Source organism: Meleagris gallopavo, chromosome 5 (genome assembly GCF_905368555.1).
Source record: "Meleagris gallopavo chromosome 5, MGAL_WU_HG_1.1, whole genome shotgun sequence".
NCBI lineage: Eukaryota > Metazoa > Chordata > Aves > Galliformes > Phasianidae > Meleagris > Meleagris gallopavo.
This window is the reverse complement of record NC_139408.1, coordinates 35,778,668-35,802,242: the sequence shown is the minus strand read 5'-3', so window position 1 is coordinate 35,802,242 and position 23,575 is coordinate 35,778,668. Positions and strand designations below refer to the sequence as shown.

The window sequence follows — 23,575 nt, the reverse complement described above, 5'->3', positions numbered from 1 at the left end:
GTACTTCCCCGCGCCGAGCCCCCCCCGCAGGCGCGGCAGGGAATTCCGCCGGCCTGGGCCGGGCCGCGCCGTGTTGGGCCAGCCCCGTTCCTCCTCTGCCCGCCCCTGGCGCCGAGCAGGACCGGGCTCGCCCGAGCGGCTGGAAATTCCCGCGGCGGCGGCTCCTCCCCCGCAGAAATCCCCTCGCAGGGGTGTATAGGCGCTCGCTGTCGTCGCCGCCGCTCACTCGCGGATGCCCGCCTGTCTCGGAACGCCATCGCCAGCACCAGCAGCCGCGGCGCCGCGCCGCCCCGCCAGCCCCGCCGCCATGCTCAGCACCCACCGCCCCGCCGAGCCGCCCGCCGTGGAGGGCTGCGAGCCGCCGCGCAAGGAGCGGCAGGGAGGGCTGCTGCCGCCAGATGACCGCCACGACAGCGGGCTGGACTCCATGAAGGAGGAGGAATACAGGCAGCTGGTGCAGGAGCTGGAGGATATCCGCCTGCAGCCCCGCGAGCCGCCTGCTCGGCCATACACCTGGGCCCAGCAGCTCACCGAGGACGGCGACACGTAAGTCGGGGCCGCGGGTGGCCGGGCTGGGACGCGCCGGCGGCGGGGAGGCGCCAGGCGGGGAGCGGAGCGGAGCGCGGAAAGTCCCTGGAGCGGCGCCAGGAAGAGGCGGCTCCGCGGCGCGGAAAGCCCCGGCCGCCGAAAGCCCCGGCTTTCGAAACCTGCACATGACTGCGGCCGTGACCCGGGCTCCGCGTCAGCCACGGCCCGCGGGGAGATTTGGGTCTCACGTAGGGTGCTTCCTTTTTTTCTTGGTGCAGTTTCCTCCACTTGGCGATCATTCACGAGGAAAAGGCCCTGAGCCTGGAGGTGATCCGGCAGGCCGGTGGGGACGGCGCCTTCCTGAATTTCCAGAACAACCTCAGCCAGGTACGCTGCACCCCCGGCCCGGGCCCTCACAAAAGGCCCGCGGGGAATTCCCTTGGAAAAGTTTCTCTGTAGTTGGATGGATGCTAAGTTGGAGCCCACGTTGGGGAAAGCACCTGGCCCACTTCGAGCAGTGGGGGTGCAGCACTTTGTCCTACTGCAGCCTCTTACGTTTTCCATATATGATAGAATGGATTATGTTCCTCCCCATTGGGATGTTAATGATACCCTTCATATGGATGGAATGTCTGATATCTGGAGAGCCCCAAGTCTATAGCTTCCAGACTAAAGAGCAGTGTGCTGTGCCAGGAAGCACAAAGACCTGACTTGCAGTACTTGCAGTTGGGCAGAAGTCCTCAAAAGCCACTGCGGGGTTTGTGTATTTGGACATTTGCCACACTTGTCACATAACTCAAAGCTGTGTGTTCCCTCCTGCCTGCAGACTCCACTCCACCTGGCGGTGATCACAGACCAACCTGAAATCGCCGAGCACCTGCTGAAGGCTGGCTGTGACCTGGATGTCAGAGACTTCCGCGGGAACACCCCGCTCCACATTGCCTGCCAGCAAGGCTCGCTCCGCAGCGTCAGCGTCCTCACGCAGCACTGCCAGCCCCACCACCTCCTCACTGTCCTGCAGGCCACCAACTACAATGGTATGCGTGCACTGCCCTAGCAAAGACCTCCTGAGAGAAACTTGTTCCCTTTGCAGTGCTGAGGAGGCCCCAAAGCAATGAAGTATTTGACTTCCTTAAGATGTCATGGGTTTAGCCTTGTGGGCCTTCTTGCTCATGATCATTGGCTCTCATGGGCCTTAAGTTTTGTATTTTTAGTGAGTACTTCTGCAGTACTCATAGCAGTTATGTTTTTGTGTGTGGTTTTTTTTTTGTTTTTTTTTTGTTGTTGTTGTTACAGTAAGGCACAGTTAAACACTGGAATAAAGCCTCTAAGAAATCTTTCCAAAATCCAACCCAGTTATCCATACTTAACAGAAGCTGGAAAGCTGTTTTGAAAAACATGTTTTTGACCTGGTTAATTTACAAGCTTAGATACTGTCCTATATATCATCTTGACTTTAAACAAGTTATGGGACATTAGGTAAGACTTACTCAAATTTTGCCTTCATTTCTATCTTCCAGGACATACATGTCTCCATTTGGCATCTATTCAAGGATACCTGGCTGTTGTTGAATACCTGCTGTCCTTAGGAGCAGATGTAAATGCTCAGGTATGTACTTTACAATATGAATTTGACTGAGCTGTTTAGTCAGAAGAATCAACAGGTGTGACAGCGCCAAACCTCACTCCCCTAACGCAATACCTCATGTTGTTTTCAAACAGGAGCCATGCAATGGGAGAACAGCACTACACTTAGCTGTAGACCTGCAGAACTCAGACCTGGTGTCACTTCTGGTGAAACACGGGGCAGATGTGAACAAAGTGACCTACCAGGGCTACTCCCCATATCAGCTCACATGGGGACGAGACAACTCCAGCATACAAGAGCAGCTGAAGCTACTGACCACAGCTGACCTGCAGATACTGCCTGAAAGTGAGGACGAGGAGAGCAGTGAATCAGAGCCAGAATTCACAGAGGATGAAGTAAGTACTGTTTGCTTCTTTTCAGGAGAAGAGTCACATCCTGCCCTTTGTTTGGCTGGTGCTGCGGGGATGACCTCTTCCCTATGAAACTTTTTGGGATAACAGCCCATGAACTAAGGCTGTGCTGCCAACCATCAGAAGGGTGGCAGTTAGGGCAAGGATATAAATAGAATAAGTGAAACACAAATAATACACTGGGGAACAGAGGGTAGCTTCACACTGTGATTTCTGTGAGCTTATACCTACAGAACTTCATGAGATAGAATAGTTAATTAGTGGATTTGGACTTCTCAGTGTTTGTTTTTGTGACAGTCTTAGTGCTGTTAAATAGCAAATGTAACCATTTCAGTGTATAAGTTGCAGACTTACTGGAGTTAGGGCATGTAGAATTTGGCTGCTGTCCCAGAGTAGATGGGATACTCCTAGTAGGAGTTTGGCATTAACAGCACTTTGTTTTTCTTCCAGCTTATGTATGATGACTGCTGTATTGGAGGAAGACAACTGACATTTTAAAGCAGAGGTTTCTGTGAAAAGTGACTGTGTACATATGTATAGGAAGAAAAGCCTGACTTTCTTCATTTAAAAAGAAAGTCTATACTCGAAGGAGAGAAAAGTACTGAGATACTACACTGCCCAGCCAGGAGCACGTCATGCTTACAGGTTCCTTGTTCTGACCTGTACTTAAGTAACAGGAATGGGATGTGTAACATCGTTCAGAGATCAGTGAACGTCACACCACCTGATAAAGAGCTACGTTATCTAATTTTCTCTGCCACATGAGGATAACAGACTGCACGTCCAATATACTGTTAGAAATGCATTTGAGAGCTGCCTTGTGACACTAAGTGCTGTGAGGAGTGCTCGTCCCCTCGGTGGCAAGACAGGCTTGCACAAACGTCCCACCTGCTTGAAGACTGTGAGGTTGGCATTAGGTTAAGGCACTGCTGTGCCCTGCTCCCTGACTCTGGCTGCTCAGGTTTGAGCTGCAGCAGGTGGAGAAGTCCGACCATGGGAGAGGTGACCTGGCTGCTGGGAGGAAGGTAGCAATGATGTTAACTGTGGGCATTGGAAACTGTATGTTTCACACCATGTGTGTCATAATTGCTACACTTTTTAGCAACTGTATAGAATGTAAATATTGTACATTTTTGTTTATAATTATTTTGGTACCTGTGAGATATGTATTTATTAAAAAAGGCAAATTTCTGTAACAGCCTGTGAAACAGTTCGTTATCCATCTCATCATGAGCTGCATGGGATCCACATGGTCAGCTTTTTCAGAAATAGCTGACATAGTAAACATATGGGGTCAGAGGCTGGGGGGTTTTGGGTAGTTCACTACAGGAAGAATAGGACATGTAAGCAACTTTCAGCTCCCAGCACTTCTGCTGCAGCTAATTTTAGCAGCACACGTAGGTGTAGCTTCCTGTGCTGGTTGTTGCAGGCGGGTAGGGGGCTGGGATTCCCCTTCTGCTACACAAGTGCCAGATCGTGCATGCTATGGAGAGACTGAGTCTATCTTCAGTGAGAGGTGCCCGCTCTACTGGCACCTTTTTTTCCAGCTCCTGGTATCGGGGTGCAGTGAGGCTGCAGAGCACAGCTTGAAACCTGATTACTCTTGTATTGACTTGCTCAGGGACGTTTGCAGAGCAGCCTTCCCTCTCATTTATCACAGCCTGACTCTGGTTTGAACTTGGACACCTTCAGACTTTCCAGCGGGGATTTCCACAGGAAGGAGTGCGTGCCTGGGAAGGAACACTGCTGCCTTTCCCCAGACTTCGGGCGGGGGCCTTCCCTTCTCCCTGCTGTGGGAGCTGAAGCTCTCCCTGCACAGCCTGCAACTATGAAATAGGTGCCCTTAACACATTTCAGTTATTCCTCTATGTTTTCACCAGGAATTAACGCAGATGGAATAATTCTGCTTAAACTCCCATCTGCATCTGATCGCCTTTTGGTAGTGTGGTGCAGAGCAGGCCTAATTTTAGCTGCAGATACTGGAACAGTATGTGATGAACATAAAGTGATTGCTCAGTTGAGTGAAGCATGACCACAGCCAGCTTTCGGGCTGCATTTCACCTGTGCCACAACCTTGGGATCAGGGTGGGGTGCGTCAGAGCTGCTGACGCAGGACAGAGCTCTGCTAGGAGCACCAGCCAGGGGACTTTTGTCCAGCTGGCAGTCGGTCAGGCTCAAAAGTCAGTGTGGGTGGTGATGGCTCCAGCTAGCACAGGGAGACCCGTTTCCTCTCCCATGTGGGATTTCTGATACAACCTGTGCAAAGGGCTGTTTGGTATGAGGAAGAGCACTGCATCTGCCTGAGTGCTTCTTAATTTGCATGGGAGCCAAAGGCTGTTGTGGAAGTGACTGTACAGAAATTTTAATCCTGAGTCATTTATATTTCCCTTCCACTCTCATAGCATTAGAATTGCCCAGGTGTACGCATTGGGACTTCCTTCTTGTAGAAAGGGCCATGCCTGAAGTTCAGGCCTGCACATTTTCCAGGACTGGGTCTGCACAATGGTCTTTTTTCTGGGGCTTTGAGCCTCACCCTGCACTCCTGCGCGATGTAGCACCCACTAAATCTGATCTGCAGATGAAGTGGTGGGGACTTAGCCACCTACTGCAGGGTTTTCACCAGCAAAGAATCCCAGACAAATTTCAGCCTTTCCTGAGTAAGCACCATGTCACAACAGCTGAAAATAGAAAACGTTCCAACATCTAGCTACGTCCCAGTTTCCCACTGACAAAATATGGGCTTGAAATTACGTCAGGGTCCTTTGGAAGCATTCACCACCCATAGTTACAAATGTGCTGGAAGGGCTGAGGTACGTGGCCAGACCTGGTATACAAATATTTAAACAGATACCATCTGAATACAAATATTTTTTACTCAAAGGTTGGAGAGAGAGAGGAAAGTGCAGTTATCAGGAGTATCAGTCTGGTTGAGTACATTGAGAGGCAGTTGTATGTTCCCTGATGCCCAGTGCAACATTTAGACAAACAATACCTTAGGCAGGTGCAGTTATAACATCATAAGAGTTCTATAATGACTTAATAAATGAAGCAAATGCTGTACTGCTGTACAAGGAAGTTCTGCAGCTAACCAAATCATTGCCAAGGTACTGGTTGTGCTACTGTTTGCCTTTATCAGTCATGCAAAAGTAACAAAGTAGCGAAAATGCAGGAAATGCAGTTAAAGCAAATAGGACAGAGAGTAATGTGAGAATATGTGTCTGTTCACAAACTAGCTTTGGGCATGTTTTGTATTTGCAGCCACTCCACAGGGTACATTGCTAGTGCAGTGTTTTGCTTTTTCACTTGATGGAACTCGATTGTGCTGTAACACAGAAGTAAAGATCATCCATTATAAGTTACCCCCAACCTCCCAAGAAAGCAAATTTTGACACATGCCCTTAGCCACTGCTTATCTGCACTCTTTTCCATACCTATGCATCTGGAAAGATCTTTTGAGACTGGTTTTGTTGATAACCTTCTGCTTCCTTCCTGGCACTCTCATAGACACGTCTCATTAGTGAGAACAGGAAAGGAAGATCCTTAAGCATTCATTCATTCTGCCACCATGGCTGCTTTTAGCAGAACAACTCATCTTGCTCTCACTTGTCTGCTCCCTCCTGCCAATGCTTCTCCACATTGGCCCAAAACTTTCTTCCAGCACCTTGAACGCCTTAAATAGGGCACTATGAGGTTCAGCAATCTTTAAAGAGTTCAAAAGCATCCATTCCACATACAGATTAGGGTTTGAGTCAGTTTAGTTTCAATTTCCCAACTCTGGCAACTGCCAGGAGCATGCACTACAGAAAAGCATACAAAAAGAGCAACTATCAAGCAATACTGAGCACAGTCTCCTAACTTCAGCAACCTGTGATTTAAAGACTGCCAGAGATCAAGGTGGCTTCTTTCTGTGAGATGGTTCTTCATGAGGTTTTATTGTACAGAACTTGTTAACTTCTGAAGTTGCTGCACACCTCCAACACCAGCAGCATCTTGTAACAGGATTGCCCCAGTCTACCTACAAGTGGTGTGAGGAAGCAATCAGATAACTTCCTTTGAAATGCCCCTGACTACAGACTGATCTTCATAGCACATTCTCCTTCCGGTTTATCCTGTGGTATCACAACCCTATTTCCTCCTGGGACTGCAACTTCTGCTGCCTTCACACCATGGACATTGCTTCCCTGGAGCTGCTGGGGACTTCCCACCACAGAGTCCCTCATCCCTGCTGTTCTTCAGAGCCAGGACAAGCACACAGCAGTACATTTCTCCCATTCCTTGGCAATTCCCTCGGTGTTTTTTCTTAATGTAGTCACAAAACTACTGTTATTAGCAGGGTCAGTTCTCTCCATTAGTCCACCTCTTCAGCACCTTTGTCCTCCCCTTTTCTGCTCCCAACCAGCAGCATGATCCAACTTTTCCTGCTGTTTTCTGCATTCCAGACTGAGGCCTTCCCTTGGGTCCCTCCTGTTCTCCTGCACCAGCTTCCCTGTGAGCTCATTTACTCATCTACTTTCATGCACTGTTACTGCATGAGCTAGCATTTTTGTGTCCATCCTGTACCCTTTGCTCATATCTGTATATCTCCTTGATAATCTCTCAGGGATATTCCCATACTTCCTTATATTGCACACACAGGTCTGAACTCTATTTCCTCCCACACCCTCCTCTTCTTAGTACTCTGGCTCCCTGAAAGCCTCTTACCCCCCAGCAAATTCAGAACCCTTCTCTTTAATTCACTGTAGAAATTGTGAAGATGCAGGTGTCTCATCTCAGCCTCTCTACCCTCAACAAGGAGAGGTAGGACAGGCAGCCCATGTGTTGTGCAGCTCACAGCATGAGGGGCCTGCACTTCAAGATTTAACTCTTACATTGCAGATTTGACTCTACTCTGCAGGATTTAATGCCTACAGTGTGGGGTTTAACTCTTGCTGTTCTCCTCCTGCAGCCCTTCATCATTAGAAAGTGGCTCCCTGTTGACTCTTTGGTATTTAAGATACCAGACACAGCACTACTGGGCCAGACAGCACCAAGGCACAAGGTTTAGCAATAAACTGGCCCCACATGCAGCTAGTGGGCCCTGCTGCCTGACTGCCTCAGCAAGGCTCAGTGCACTAAAAGGCAGGGAGGACACTAAGATCCTTAATCTGTTTAAAAAAACAGCTGCTGGCTTTACCCCACAGCTTTCATTTATTTATTTGGGACAGGAACTGAGGCTGCATAGCCTCCCCTCCTCTCCAAGAGCCAGCCACAGCTCTCTGAAGCCTACAGATCAGAACCAAAAGCTGTTACATTTAACATGGTTTTAGTATAAGAAACTGAAGTCCAGAGGGCTTGAAACAGAACCACCCCTTCCCTAGAGGTCTGACTTCCCTCCTTCCCCCTCATTTCAGCTCTCAGCTTTTCCCAAGGCCATGGGCTTGTCCAATTCTCCAAACAGGACTTTCCAGTCTGGATCAGAAGAAAGATGTTTTTTTCTCTGCTCAATCCTTTCTGCTATGTCACTGCTTTAGAGCCATCACAAGCAGCTGCAATGGGTACTGTCACTTTTCCCAGCAGTGATCACACTGCGTCACACCTGTCCACCACTGCCTGTGGCCATGGAGGTCTCATCACCTCTCCAGGCAGACCGGTCCCCACACTGGTCTCACCTCCTGCCTCCTGATGCCCTGCCCATTTATTGAGCTTAACCTGGGGATTAGTGTTCTTGTTCAGAAGGAATTGGCCCCCAAACCTTCAATTTAAATCCTTTTTACATTCCCTATTTAAGGTAATGAGATTAATTTTCCTGTGTGTCTTTCAAAGGACACCTTGAAAAGAAGCTTATCATCCCTCCAACCGAAAATAAAACGCAAAGCACAATGTGAAAACAAATGAGTGAATGTATGCAAAGTGCTGCAAGATCATCACGCAGAAAGAGCCTTAAAATGCGAACATTTCTAACTTGAACGCACCTGGAAAAGTGCACATGGCTGTGATTACAGAGCAAGTTTTAACTCAGTTAATTATTATCCCAGGATTTCAGTAGCTTGGAGGAGGGAGTTTCACAAGGAAAGAGGGAAGAGTTCTGCGAGCACTGTGCTTCACAACCCTGTTTGTCTGCACCTGGGACTGCCCAGGTGCTGCATAAGAGGCAGCCCACACTAAGCAGCACTGAGCAGCTGCCAGCAAGGGGCTGTGCTGCTCACTATGCACACAGTGCAGGAGGACCTGAGCTGTCTTTTTCCTCTCTGCATGGGGAAAGGACACGCAATTTCTAAGCTAGAGGTCTAAGCGTGCATTGAACCGAGGACTGAAAGTCAGTAATGATAGCTGCCTGGCCCAAGCAGCACACAGAGCGAAACCACCCTCTTATTTCAATTTTTCTAAGAGGAGAACTTTCCACTCCAATCTGCGTCAGGGCTCATGCTTCTGGACTCGAGTTAAAACACCAGCCTGACTTCTTGTAGCAGCCTCTCTGAGAAGACTTGCACCAGCAAACAAAAAAGCAAACAAAACCTCTCCTCAGCTGCATGAAGCCTACTTGCCCTGGGCTGTGCCAAGCTCTGTCTAAGGAAAACTCTTCAGAAGAGGGGGATTCACACCACCCGCTCACCACTAAACACACTTGACCTGCACCTCCGGTCTAACAGCCTCAGGAAATTTCCTGAGCTGTAGCAAAACATCCCACTCTGCCTGTCTGCCCAAGATCTACCCATTCTCCCATCCTTACAGGCTTGCCCTACAGCAATAGCAAGCTGAAATGCCTGGCATTGAGGTGCTGGCATATCTTGTGGGACCTTGGCCCACCTCCTAAGGTATTTATTTTTCACATGAAAATGCATTAAGTTTTTCCCCACTGTATGATTTTTCGATCTGCTCCCAGTGTAAGAGAGGTGGACAGCCACACACAGCCAGTGCTTCTGCCAGCATTGCCTTCTGCCCCTGATGACAACACACCAAGCCAGTTAGTTTCCTTCCCTGTGCCCTAGCAAAGGAGGCTGACGTCCAAAATGCATAGGTATCTGCTTCCCTTTGTGAGCCATTTCTGTTTCTAAAGGATTTGTGAAGTTAGGAACCAATAAGTCTTCATTTCCTTTTTCAGAGAACTCTTGACAAAGTGAGATGAGGAAGACACTCAGGTTATTTTGCAGTTGGCTGTCTTCAGTGCTTCCTTTCTTCCAAGCAGCATTCAAGGGTGGTCCATTGAGATTGGGTGCTCTGAGAAGCCCATTCCTAAAAACAGCTGTGTTGAAGGGTAAAAGATAAGAGAAAAAAGCTGCATCCACACACGGTCTCAAACTGGAGAAGAGTATGTCAGTACAGCACAGCAGCAACATGGCAGAAATAACACCACCACACTTTTCACAAACATTTAGATATGCAGAATCTGCAAATGTACCTGCACTGCAACATCCTGAGAATTAATGCCAATTTCACCAGGCTCTCTGTTTAATTTAAAAGTGGAATAATTCAAAATAGCTATTTCTCCCCCCCATTTTCAAAGGAAATATTCTGTTTTGCTTTAGTTAAAAACAATTATTGTTAAAAAAAAAAACAACTATGATTAAAATAATATTGAGAAATTCTGAACTAAAACAGAATACTCAGAAGGCTTAGAAAACAAGTCTTTATTTCATTTTTTTTTAATCTTTGGAAACATCAGATGTTTTTGTCACTCACCTGTAATAATTTTTCTCCCAAGCTTTTGCGATTGTGACAACATAATTTCCTCTCCCACTCTTCTCCTGACTCATGTGAACTGGGCATACATCTGACCTGGGGCTTGCTGTCTCATCTGTGAAAAGCCAGCCCCAAAATTTGCATCCAATTGCAGTCTCCACAGTAGCTATTAAACTCCTTGGGTTTGTTTAGGGGCAGGTTTTCAGTTGGCCTTGCAGCTGAAAGCTTTCAGTCAGGTCTACTCAGCTGCCCGTTGTAATTTGAGGCATTTCTTCACCTCGCACATGTGGATCCTATTTCCTACATCCACTGACTCTAACTTTTGGCTGCTTCAGATGAACAGCATTAGAAGATAGCTCACAGGAGGGGAGATTTTCAAAATAGATCCAGAGAATTTTGTTGTGGTGGAAGTTTTGGGGCTGGAAGCATACAGGTTAATGGATGCTGATTTGGGCACCTTGTGGTTAGTGTACTGGTGTGTAAGATGTTACCCACGACTTAGACCATGTCTCCACGCTGATTCAACCAAAGGCGTGAAGCCAATGCACGTGACCCAGGGCTGTTAGGTGTTTCCCATTTGGTTCATTTGCACCAAAGTTGCATGAAAGGAACTCATTGTGTCCTCCTCTTCCTGTGGGTAAGTCCCTCGCGTAGCGAGCAAGTTTGTCATGAAATACCAGCACAAAGGACTTCTTAGCATCACTTTAGGAAAAACGTTATCTCCACAGCTTCACTAACTGTACAACTGGACCCTTGGCTGCTGTTAACGGAAACTGCCTAGTCCTTGTAACCACAGGGGAAAGACAGATCTCTATAGCCTTATTAATGATTTTCCTTAGTGTTTTATGAAATATCATCTTCATCTCTGGTCCCCAAAGCATCTGAGTCTTTGAGCACAGCTAAAATTAGCAAGGGAGCCCCTTTGGAAGCAGCATTCCTATGGGTGGTGGTGAGCTGCCTGGTGAGCAGGGGTCCACCAGTGCAAGCTGCATTGGGGAAGCTGCTGCTGTGAAGGCTGTGAATGACACCATCCTTCCTGGAGAGACAGCAAAGCACCCCAGCTCAGGTGTGAAGAATGATGGAGCACTGCTGGGTCCTACTGTAAAGGGAGCTTTCAAGGGTGATCTAAAATGGAGGTATGCCCTAATTCAGGTTGGGAGAGGCATCTGCCCACCAGTTCTGCTGAAGTGAGCTGGAGTTCAGCACTTCTCCCACTGAGTCTTCAGGAGTTCTCCAGGCAGGAAAGTGCAAGCTGGCTCCCAGTGAGGGATCTGACTTTACCTTATTTTGTGAAGTGGTGAAAAAGAGGCAGTGATGGTAAATGCAAATATCTGCAATACATCAGGGCCTCATCATGGAAAACATTTTGAACCTACTCACCCCTTGCAGTACACAAGCATGCAGATAAGGGAGCAGTGTGGCTGTGACATGTGATTCACATGGGCCCTGCTGCAAAGACCAACAGCTCTTCTGGAAAGAAATGTTGCTGAAAAGTCTCACTGAGTAAGGAGTCTTTGGACTCCCTCTAAGACATGATTGAAATAGGTGCTGAAGATCTGCTCTTAAAAGAGAGAGCTTGACACGCACTGCTGCCTTTGGCATTACAAGAAATGAAGAAGAAAGAGGAAATGATCTGAGCTGTGTACACGCAACATGAGCTGCATCAAACAGCAGTTGGTACGATTCTCCCAGGACGCAGTGTTGCAGCTACATTAATGTCACTCTCTCTCTTAATGCTGACAGCCACATTATTTCTTGCATAGCTGTAGTCACACACCTAATAAGCTTGATCCTGCACAAACCCAGAGCATCTTCCCTTTACTAACTGGCATTCTGTGGGGTCCTGTGCCTGCACGGCACCAAGATCTCCAGTGTAATGCCAAATGTGGTGTTGGCATGGCTCTGAGCATCCCCAGGATGGGCCCCAGCTCCACCCAGCCCCTGCAAGCTGTGTGCTCCCCATCTGCCAGCCAGGCTGCGGGTGTTGCAGGAGAGAGCCTCTGTGCCAGCAGCCAGCACGGCACACACTGATTAATACCAAAGGAATGAGGGAGAGGAAAAGAGATGTTTTTGCTAGCAAGCAGCCAGCAATTTAGGATTGCGGTAATACCAATGAGCCTGACCAAGGGTGATATTAGCTTCTCAAAATACTTGTAGCAAAACTAATGCTACAAGTTTGCAGTGGGGAAGACTGAGGTGCAGCTACTTGATGGCTTATCTTATCCCTGCTCCTGGGCGCCATAAATAAAGCATCCTAGATCCATCAAAGCACTTTCCAGCAGTGGGCAGCAGGGGCTGAGAGATTGAAGCCTCTGGCCTTGTCACTGCTAGCGCAGGTCTGCATGCACCCCAGGACTCTAGGACCCAGCACAAACCTGCCCTGGAAACAAGGCAGAGCCTGCAATGGGCATGCAGCCTGCAGGACTCAGGCTGTGAGCTCCCTGGGGCTCAGGCTGTTTGTAAATATGATTGTGCATCTGCCTGGGGAAGGTGTACTGCCAGTCCTCTCCTTTGCAGGGCCACGAGGTAAACTGGTAAAACCAGCACTGGCAGAGTTAAAACTGTGATGCTTCCAGCTGTAAGTGTACCTATCAATGTCTGCTGTTCAGGCCTTCCCTTGCTCAGGGCCTCCCTCAGGTGCATTAGGTTCCAACAAAAGAGCAGATTTCCATCGGTGATATATAATAAGGTGTGAGGTGAAAGACTGTGGGCTTCTGAGCAGAGTGAGGGGGATATTCAGCAGGATTTCTGACTGGGCCTGGCCCGTGCTGTTCCAGCAGGTTTCACCTTTGCTCAGCCCATCATGCAGAGGCGCTCTATGCAAATGCAGTTCTCAAGCTAACACACGTGATTTTTGAAGTGTTCAAGCTATTCAGAAAACAATTTATAGGATCAGATTTTCCTATGTCCCCTCAAGTCATTTTATTAATCACTGGGACCATTCTTGAACGCCTTTCAACACTGAGAAATTCCAGTTAATCACAGCCTGCCCTGCTACCATCCTTCTCAGCATTAGATGGGGAAAGAAATGATGCAGTGAGGACCTTAGTCACACTAACAGTGCTTCAAAGCTAAGTGGGGAATGGGATGTGAATCATCTTTGCCTTTTCTTTCATTTAAGGGAAATAGAGAATACAGCTGCTGCTGTGAGTATGAAACGCAAAAGACAGTGACGGCGCTTCCTGCTTCATTCCCACATGGGTCCCTGAAGCCAAATCCTTCCCTGCATGCGGTTATATGGACTGAAATAGCCCAGCTCTATTTAAAGCCATTCCTTGGAGATTTGCTGACTGTATCTTAGTGAACACAAAGCTGTTATCCAGGACTGGCTGTGGAGTGAACCAAAGGATACTTTCCAAAAAAGCCAGTTCCTTTTATGTAACTCAACCTCAGCCTGTCCAGAGACTTTTTGCACATCACAGATGTAGAAGGGCAACAGGATGTGGTGTGAGGAGAAAGCAAACCAGCTTGTCAGAAAAGTGCAAACATAGTAATGATAAACACTGCACCCCTTCACTTTAAAAAAACTTTCACTGTTTGCTGAAATCAAAAGGGCACTTTTGGCACCCAAGGTATGGAGCAAGGAGCAGCTTGAGCAAGCAAAGGGGAATGCCGAAGCCAGAGGCCAACATGGTGGGGAATAGAAGGTGAAGCAGGATCTCCCTCGTGTAGCCCCTCAGGAGTAGATCCCCTGCTGCAAAGGAGCATCCAGAATTTGTTTATGTGCTTTGAGGAAGGGCTCTACTAAAGAGCTGAGAGCTCAGCTCCAGCTCCTTCTACCACTTCAGCCTGCTCCTGCGCTACTAAATGTAAAGACCTTTTGGGGCATTGAGGCCATGGTATCTGCAATGTTTCCTGCCAAAGCAACAGGAAGCTGCAGGCATCACATCTACACCCAGCAGCTGGGCATGCTGTGGTGCCTTTGCAAGCTGCCCGAAAGGGTCAGGGCCAGGCAGTGAGCCTGTAGCAAGGAAAAGCTGTGCAACTCACTGCAAGCCAGCTGAGCAACTGCTTGCTTCAAGCAAACAGCTCATTGCATGTCTGCCCTAGGGAGGAATCCTAGCGAGCTTCTGGACAAGCAGCAGCTGTTGTGCTTCTGTTGGGATTTCCTGGCCTGAAATACATGTATATGTGCTGTGGTGCTGTGCATACACTGAGCCTGACAGGTTGTACGCGTCAGGCTTCCTGCATGGTGGGCGGCAATCTGCTCAGGGGGGCCAGAGAGCTGCAGCTGCTGTTGCACAACAGATCCCAGGATTTCCAAACACTTGGCTGTTGCTGGGCCACAGCTGTATTGCTGCCTGGTATCAGCCCAACCAAAGCTCTTGGCTTCAGAGCCAGCATCACTTTTAAGGATGCAAAGAGCTTGTCCAGGCACAAGGTGTCCACTCTGTGCTTGGTGCCCTCCTTCAGGAACTAGGACATGGCCACTTGCCCCTGCTGGTCCCTTCCATGAGTCCACATGGACACACCAGCAAGCTGCTGGCCTTCCTGGCTGATCTGAGCATGATTCTGGATAGCAAGCTGCCATTAATCTAACAGCCAGGTTTGCACATTGCATAGCTTGTCATTAATTTTGGTACATCTCACTTTTTTGTTGACATGAGTTCCTAGCTGTCCACGCTCAAATGACACATAGAGCCTGGAATCTCCCCACCCCTAAACCCTTCTATCACTGGATAAAGCCACCTCCCTAAACCATGGCCATCAGCCTAATTGCAGCTCTCAGCAACATGCCTGTACTAACACACTCCTGCACTGTAATGCCAAGGTCACAGACTCAGGCTGCAGCCCTGTCTGCAGAGATAGTGTTGACAGTTTTCTTGTTCTGCCCAAAGCCACTCAGCCTCCCCCATCCCCCCTTCCCCTTCCTCACTGTTGGTGCCAGCTAGTAGTCATAAAGCAGTGTCCCCTTACATGAGCTCCTGTGCAAAGCTGGCTAGGAGCTCACTTTTTTGTTTTGCTTGATGAGATTTATCAGCCTAAAGGGGATAAGCATGTCAATTCCTAGAAGCTTTACTGCAGGAGCTGGCAGCCTCCACCAGTAACCAGAGACAACAGTGTGAGAAGGCAATGCCAGAAGTTACGTGAGATGGCAGCTTCCAAGGCTGTTCCTCTCCCTCCATCAGCCTGAGCACATCTCCCCGGCAGGCCCTGCCACAGCTGCACGCTCCTGCAGAGCCTTTGTGAAATGTGGGAATCAAAGTTGCGCTTAGGGCAATCTGAGCTCATGTTGGCTAATACTTATAGAGGAGCCTCGTCCTCTGAGTTGAGCAAACAATGATGGGCTCTGGGAGCACGCTGAGCCACTGGGGGAGCTGGTCACGTTGAGCACTGCTCTGCAATTTGTTTGCTGCCCAGAGTGTTACAGGCTGCATCAGGGTTACATTAAGCTTTCTGAACAACAGGATTAGTCTGATATCACAAAAAGATATCACAGTCACCATCCTGGAGATCTTTCCAACCTGGTATCGTCTTCAGCAATGTCTGATGCTTGAGATGTCAGAGTATAACCTCATTGTCACTGGGGCTCCCAGCCAAGCAACAGAACAGACCTTTGTAGGGAGATGCTTCTGCCCATTAGGGAGATCATCTGAGCCACCCAGTTGCAGGACTACTAGCAGCCATGTACGAGATCCCAGCTGGAGCTGAGTTCTGCAATGCTGCAGAAATGCAGGAGCTTTTCAGTCCCAGCTTCAGGGAAGGCTGCTTGCTCCTCAGCAGCATAGCAGAAGTTCCTCAGGCATAGATGCCAGAAGAGACTTCAGATGCTCGGTCATGATGCTGGTGGGCAAGCCTACATTCAAACTGAGCTGACACCAGGCAGGGAGACTACTGAGCTCCAGGACACCATGGGCCAGGCCCATCCTGCCTGGCATGAGGTTGAGGTGGGGCTGCAGAATGACAAACACCATGAGCCAGACCATTGGCTCATACAGTGGGAAATTCCAGGTTGCTTCCACACATGGAATCTTCATTTGCAGGCTTGCTTTGGTGGGATTCCTGCCTACACCCAGAGTGTATGAACAATATCAGGGCTGAAAGTGAAGGTATCAGCTCTATGGTATGCACAGAGCTCCTGAATCAACACTTTCTTTGCTAACTGTGGTGTGACAGACATCATCCATTTCCCCAGTAACGTTCAGTTAAATCTGATGAATGCATGTGAGGTGAGCAGCACGTGCCATCACATGTGCTGGTCTTGGGAGTGGCATTCCCCACATCACCTGCTGACAGGGGGGTGCCTAGGTGACTCAGTTCCCATGACATGTTGCCACTCATCAATAAGGGTTTGCCACTTCCAGCCTAATTAGCGAGGCCAGGGTCACGTGCATTTGAGGTGACCTTTCTTCTCTGCATCACTGATGCACTACAAGGGGCCGATGCCCTTCTTTCCCCATTGCCTTACAAGGCAGATAGCTACAGGATGGATCTACCTTGAAGAAACAATTCCCATAGCAGATGAAGGGCTGCAGTGTGCACACTGAAGAAGAGAACAGGGTATGCAAAAAGCAGATGCCAGCGCAGAATGGTCTTGGGCAGATAAACCCTTTTTTGGCTGGCAGCACTCTCACATTACCCACACTGTCTGTGAGAATCCAGGAACGCTTCTTAATGAGGGCAGGACTAAGACAAGGCCTGGAGGAACTCCCAGAAGCCTTGAGGAGCTTGGGGAGATGATGGGAAGCTGAAACAGATCAAGACAGATATATATAGATGGAGTTGTTGTCTGCAATTGCTATCCTCAGAACAAAATTACCCCTGGATCAAGTTGATACAGTTGTCATACAGACGCTCTCCTTCTAGTGTTTTAGCTGAGAAACCAGATTGTTTCCCTTAGTAACTTGCTGAGACAAACTCTCCTCAGCACTGGAAAGAAGAAAATTTTCCACACTCCCCAGGGCACTTCTCTGATGGGACACGCTTGGAAGAAGGAAGGATTCTGGTTGGTCCTGGAGCAGTGGGGTTTGTTCTCCTCTCCTCCTTACCCTTTTTTCCCCCTTTGCTTTTATTGTGCCTGCCTATTGCTGAAACAGAGAGGCAGTGGCTCCCTTGGAAGGCTGTGACTGGTAGAGCTGTGCCAGTGCTGCTGACCAACCACCGGTTTGGCAGTGTTTTGGCAGAAAACCCCAGTGATTCTATGAAAGCAAATGAAGTACACACCTGATGGCTCCTGTTAATGTGCATCTCATCTCCCTAACTCCTAAGGGAGCCAGCAAAATCCACAACTCTGGCTGGGGCTGCTTTGTGTTTGCAAAAGCTGCTAAGGCCGGAGAACTCCTGGGAGATTTGCAATGCTGGTTCACACAGGTGATCAAGCAGTGCTTTTCTCCATGTTACCAGGCCAACCTCCTTCACTGTCACACTAATCAGCTGGTTGTATTTCAATATTTACTGCTACTTGAAAAAAGTGCCTTGTGCAATTTTCTGGTTAATGCACATCTCCCTAGGATTCTCCTCACCTACTTTCATAGTGATTCAAGTGGAAACACTGCTATGGCCCTATTTCCACTGAACAAACAGATTCACGGGGTCACATGCTGATGGAAGGTTCAGTGGCAGTTTGTGTGTTCTGCCCTTATTTTAGCAGCAAAAGAAATAACGGATGTTTCCAGCAGACAGAGATAACAAAGCAGCACTGCCAGCTCTACTCAGCTGGTGGATCAGAAGGCTGCTGTGTGGAAGCGCAGCCAAGCCACTTAGATGCAAATACATAGGCAAAAAGCACCAGTACTACTATGGCTCTCTGTTCTGGCTGTTTACTTACAACGCAGGGCAACAGAGCATCCTCCTTTCTCAAAAACGCATTCCCCATTGCAGTCCTATTTCTGCCTCCCAGTAGCACTCTGCTGCCCCAAAGTACCACAGATTTTTGATCCTGGAGTTGAAATGCCTTTCCTTGAGCCATGTGTGTCACTCTGAATCTCCCATACTTGTGCAGACCCCAGGAGGAAAGTCTTTAGGGGTGTTTTCAGTGAGCCTGGAGAACCGAGGTGGGAAAAATATGCATCTGAAAGTCAGATTTGGTAGGTGGAAAAACAAGGATGAAAACACGCTGATGGCAACTGCAGGATGGACATGTTATAATGCTTACTTGAAGAAAGGCACATTCCTTCCATTTTTTCAGCCAGAAAAAATGCCTTTGCCTTGCAGCTGAACAAAGCAAGAGACCTCCATAGTAACAGCATCTTCCCAGGAACACTTTTTCCTCTCTCTCTCTCTCTCTTTTTTTTTTTTTTTTGCTTTTTTGTTTGTTTGTTTGACAGCTTTTCACTCATCTTATGTAGCAACAGTTACATAAGATAGAGCAAGGAAGGCCATGCTCTGGCCTCAGCATGCGTGGTTTTAGCTCACTCAGCTTCTCCTTCAGGGGATTTCTAGCAGAAGGTCACCAGCACCGTAGCTCACGCGACTTCTCCAGCAGCCCATAAGCAATCCTTGCACTCCAGCTGAGGAGCATGTGCCTTCATCAGCATCAGCTCTTCCACATGACCTATGCTTACCCAGACCCCATCCCACTAGCAGCAGTGAGAGGACCACTGACTTGTTCATAGCCCTTCATTCTCCAACCCCTGAAACTGATGAAATCAGGCTTTTGGGGTTTGAAGGGATTTTCAAAAGATTTCTCTGTGAAAAATATCTGTCCAAGTTAGAATCTCCATTAGTACTCATTCTGCAGCACCTGCTCTTCTCCATTTGCACACTACATGAGTCTGTTTCCCTTTGCTCCTTATCTGCTTAAAAGCAGGAATATTTGGGTCAAAAAGCTGTAAGAAAGCTTGTGAATGTACAAGCTACCTGTGCCTGGAGGCACTGTCATTTCTCTTGGCAAAATGAATGAGAGGAAAAAATGAAGATCCCTCACTCCTTGTCCTACCAAAGATGCATGAGAGTCTGCAGCAATTACCATGAATGGAGCAGCAGCTGCCTTCCATCCAAAGGGCATCGTGGCATGGCGTCAGCTCATCACTTAGAAGGCACTGTACAGTTGTGCAATGACAAAGCCACTACATTTTAGGAAGAAGAAAAGAAGAAGGAAACTGTGCAAGACAGGGATTTCCCAGACTGCGACACCACCTTCATACAAGGTACTTTTGAATGGAGGAGTCTGGAAACAGGAAAACCAGGAGGGGGTTTTGCTGCCTTCACTTCTCCTTGCTGAGCCCAAAACCCAGGTTCCAACTGAGGCCATGGCACAGTTCCCTGCCTCGGGCAGTATACTGCAGGTTCATGCTGAAAGATGTGCACACAGTGCACAAGTGACCACCTGCACTGACTGCTTGGAGACCTGTGGTGCTGGGAAATTACTGCCAGCACCCTTGAGCATGGTGCTCACCCTCCTTCCCAGCACCTCTGGGTCTGGATGGGGCCACTGCAGCACCCTGCAGACCTTAAAGCCCTCAGCCTGAGGATCTTGCTCAGCTGCAGCACTCAGTGCAGAGGGGATCTGGATGTCAAACTGCTATCCTGCACAGCCGCAGCTGAAACGCAATTAGGTTTGACCTGCAGCCCCAGGCAGGAAGATGTCACTGCCTTTCTGACCACGAGAGATAAAGCTGAGAGCAGAGCACACTCAGCTTAACAGAGGAAAACCATTGTTCATTGCTTGTAAAAACAGGAGCAAAGCAAACACCACACTGCCCTGCTGCAGCAAGCCCCTTCTGCACTGAGCAGATACGGCTGGGCTTCACTGTGAGAGATTCAAAGGCAGTGGCACAGCAAACCCCCTACAGAAGGCTGAAAGCCATGCACTTTCCCACAACCCTTTCTTTCCTCACAGGATCCATATCATGGCCCCATGCTGTGCTGGCTCAGTACTCCCTGCAGCTGCCGAGCGTGGGAATTCCCTGCTGGGTGGGGCCTGGGTGCGGTGTGGGCACAGAGCAGCCCTGTGCTACTGCGTGCAGGGTGGGCCTTTGGGCAGCTGCCAGCATTCTGTTTATGGCTTATCAGAGCAGCAGTTAACTGCAAGGTGCATGTAACTTGAAGGGGACAGGGTGAGGAGAAGCACTGATAGGACAAATTTCTATTGACTTCTTATCCTGATATTTTATGTTACTTTTCTTCAGAACTTCTTGTCATCTTATCACAGGTGTGCAAACAGGCCCACCTGAAGCAAACTGGGCAGGTTCTGCTGCAGCTGTAGTTAACTTTGCTGTAAGTCCTGCTCAGCAACATGGGCAGAGCAATGGCAGCACACAGCATCCTCTCCAGCTCAGGTACCCTTGCATGACCCTCTGCACTGCAGACAACACTCACAGATACCTCACGTTGCTCGCAGCAACGCAGCCTGGGGATCATGCTTCTACTGCTGGAGTGTGTCATAGGCCAGCGATGTGTGTGAGGCTGGCAAAGAGCAGCTGTTTATTCTCCCAGGTAACCAACCAACCATCACAGAAAGATTTACAGTGCCAGTGCAGCACAGCCAAGCAGCCTGCAGTATTCCCATTTGCATCAATCAGTGTGCTTTCTACACTCTGGCAGGATGGAAGAAGGGGAGAAAGCAGTGTTTCCCACTGGGTCTGTAAAGGTGCTGTGGCCCTGCACCACACTGCTCATGCCGAGCTGAACACAGTGAACCTGAGCCTGGGGCTGGAACAATGCCACATGCCGCCTTGCTCTTACAGCACTTGGCACTGCCAGCCCTCCACCCTCACACCCCCCTCCCAGAGCTGGCTTACAGCACATCCAGCCTACACACGTTCATTCTTGTTGTGAAGCACAAGTGTTCACACACTGATTACGTGTTTTGAATTGCTACTGAAGTGGGGCAGCATCATATACATTGTTACCTACGCCTGAAACAAGGGCTGTAAGTCATTTTGAAAATGACTTACACTTGAACATGCACTTCATCAACAGAAGTAGTTTCTCAGTCTTCCTGCTGACGGCGCTGTACATATTGCTGTTTGTCAATAGGCACATCTTCAGAAAGCATAAATCATAGAATCCTGATTGGAACGGACCCATAAGGATCGTCGAGTCCAACTCCTGACTCTACACAGGACCTGGAACTACAGGCTGAAAATCCACCAGAGGCTGAAGGTTTGGGTACACTGCCCTCCACCTTGCTGCAGGTCAGGCCACCTCCCTGGTCACCACTAAAAGTGCTTCTCCTGCTTCTCCTGCCAACAGCCTTGAGGCCAATGCTTGGCTTTCTCATAGTCACATCCTGTCACCTTTAGACACCAAAGACTACACTGGGGCAGTGAGAAGCTAAGCTGCTCCGGTAGCCTATTTTCAAGGTTCACCACATCCTTAGGCGTGAAATGTTTTTCTGCCAGTCAGGCATTTCCAAATGCTGCTAGCTGAAACAAGGCTAACATCAAGCACAAATCAACTTCTTTATGGTACGAAAAGGTATGCACAGGTGCAAATACTATATAAAGGACACAGATGGAAAGGGGCAGGAAAGAAACTATGTTCCACTTGTGCTAAAATCCAACCCAAAGCAGCTGCTTCACTAGCATCCAACTTGCTGTAGGTTTTCTTAGCACCTTGCTGGAAGCTCTACCTTCCTTGTACCTCAGGATGCACTGATCTGAGACCTCTTCCTGGCTGCCTGCATTTCTCTTTTTGGATTCCAGAAAGAAGGCTTCCACACACTCAGAGAATGAACATTGCTCCCCTTCCCCTTCCCCTATTTACTCATTTGAGAGCCTACCAGAGAGCCTATCACACCTACCAGATGCACCCTAGTTGGACCAGACCTGTCTGCAGTTCCTGTCCTGCACTGCCCCCTGTGCTGGTATTACTGGTGCAGGACCAGCAGCAAGGCTGAACAAGGAGCCAACACAACTTCTCTGGATGGATTTTTTTTTTTTTTTTTCAAACATAGATTCACTTCTGAGTCAGGTTCCCTGGGTAGCCCTGGAAGTTGCTGGGCCACACAACAGGTATAGGAGCACAGAAGCCAGGAAGAAACGACTAAACACCACCATCCCCAAAGAAACCTCCTTCAGTCCAGTACTGGCCTACAGAAGGGATGTCAGTGTCAGGTTACAGCTTGTGTCACCTGCTCACAGATGTACACTGCACTTTGGAGGACCAGGCGTCATTACCTGAGTTTAAGTTAAGAGTGATCAGGAGAATAAATGAGAACTCTGTTCCTTCCCTCCTTCGTGATGCTGACTGTAATTTCCACAGTGTCTGCTGTTCATTCGCCTTTACTCCAGCCCTACAACTACTTTGATCCTACAGTGATCCAAGCCACTAATCCAAAAGAGAATGAATGCAAAACAACAAACCTTCCCATCAGTTTAGTAAACAGAGTGGCTCATTACAGATTTAAGAGTCCCACTGCTGGCTGAAGGAAGCAGACAGACATAGCTGAGATCAAAACAGGGAGGAGTAACTCCTCCATCACAGAGGATCATTTGTCACTGAAAGGAATTTCCACTCCCAGTTATGCAATCCCAGCCTGTATACACTCATGCCATGTTTTGTTGTTGTTGTTGTTGTTTTGTTTTTCCTCAAAGAAACCCTAAATATTCAGGCAACTCCTCAGCCTGTGTGTAAATGACATGCTTCTTTTGCCTTCAGACAGGATGGCTTTCATCCCCAAGCCCATTCACAACTACCTTTGGCTGACTTGAGAGAAGGTGGCTTTATAGTCTAAAGAATCCATTTTCAACAACTGTCTGTGCAAGTGGGTGTCACAGAAGGTAGGGGTTTTTTGTCGTTTTTCTACTCCCCCTCCCAGAAAACAGATATAACTTACAGCCAAAAATTTATTTGGGCTTGGGTTTCTTAACCTGCCCTGCATACTGTGCTGCTCAAGTCATAGCTAGAACTTACTCCAGAGGCTGCTGGTGCAACATGCATTAAATCAGCTGAGATGTGACAAGTTGCATAGCAAGGACTTCTGGTGAATCTACAGTGACCAAACACTCAACTATAGCTGACAGAAAGCACTTCAGTGTGGATTACTCAATTCTGCCAAATGCAGTTAACTGGATTTTGATACTGCTGAGTCTATTTATCCTCCAGGCTAACAGTCAGATGCACTACAGTTCCTGTATTTAATGCTGCAGCACAGAATTCTCCTAGATGGTGACACAGGAAAGACTACTTCTGAAGAAAAGGTTGCTATGCTAAGAAAGGTGTGGCAAGCAGCAGCTGTTAGCAAAGATTTTTGACAGCCATTTAAAAAAATGCAAGGTTATCTGTACAGACATATAGTGTAATAGGATGTTTTTAAATAATTATTTTTTAATGAAAGAATCATAATGAAGAGAAAATCCTGACACCAGTTGCTTTAAGCAGCCTTGCACAATAAGCACATGACTCTCTGGGTTTTACTGTGGGCATAAGCCTTAAGTTCACTGTTCCAACAAATCCTGAACTACAGGATATCTCACATTGTTTCCAAAACAAGGGACGGAACAAA

General features: G+C 48.3%; 1 protein-coding gene across 1 annotated transcript; it reads left to right on the top strand.

Moving 5' to 3' along the window:
- Window positions 1–93: 93 nt before the first annotated feature.
- Window positions 94–3,722, top strand: NFKBIA (NFKB inhibitor alpha). Its single transcript, XM_085225208.1, has 6 exons — window positions 94–546; window positions 807–915; window positions 1,355–1,565; window positions 2,049–2,137; window positions 2,251–2,511; window positions 2,977–3,722. The coding sequence occupies exons 1-6, from the start codon at window positions 233–235 to the stop codon at window positions 3,022–3,024; spliced, it is 1,032 nt and encodes a 343-aa protein (XP_085081334.1). The 5' UTR covers window positions 94–232; the 3' UTR covers window positions 3,025–3,722.
- Window positions 3,723–23,575: the final 19,853 nt, after the last annotated feature.

Coding starts and splice junctions, on each gene's coding strand:
- NFKBIA (XM_085225208.1), top strand. CDS start 233: ATGCCCGCCTGTCTCGGAACGCCATCGCCAGCACCAGCAGCCGCGGCG. Junction 547..806: donor CTCACCGAGGACGGCGACAC/GTAAGTCGGGGC, acceptor TTCTTGGTGCAG/TTTCCTCCACTTGGCGATCA. Junction 2,138..2,250: donor GAGCAGATGTAAATGCTCAG/GTATGTACTTTA, acceptor GTTTTCAAACAG/GAGCCATGCAATGGGAGAAC.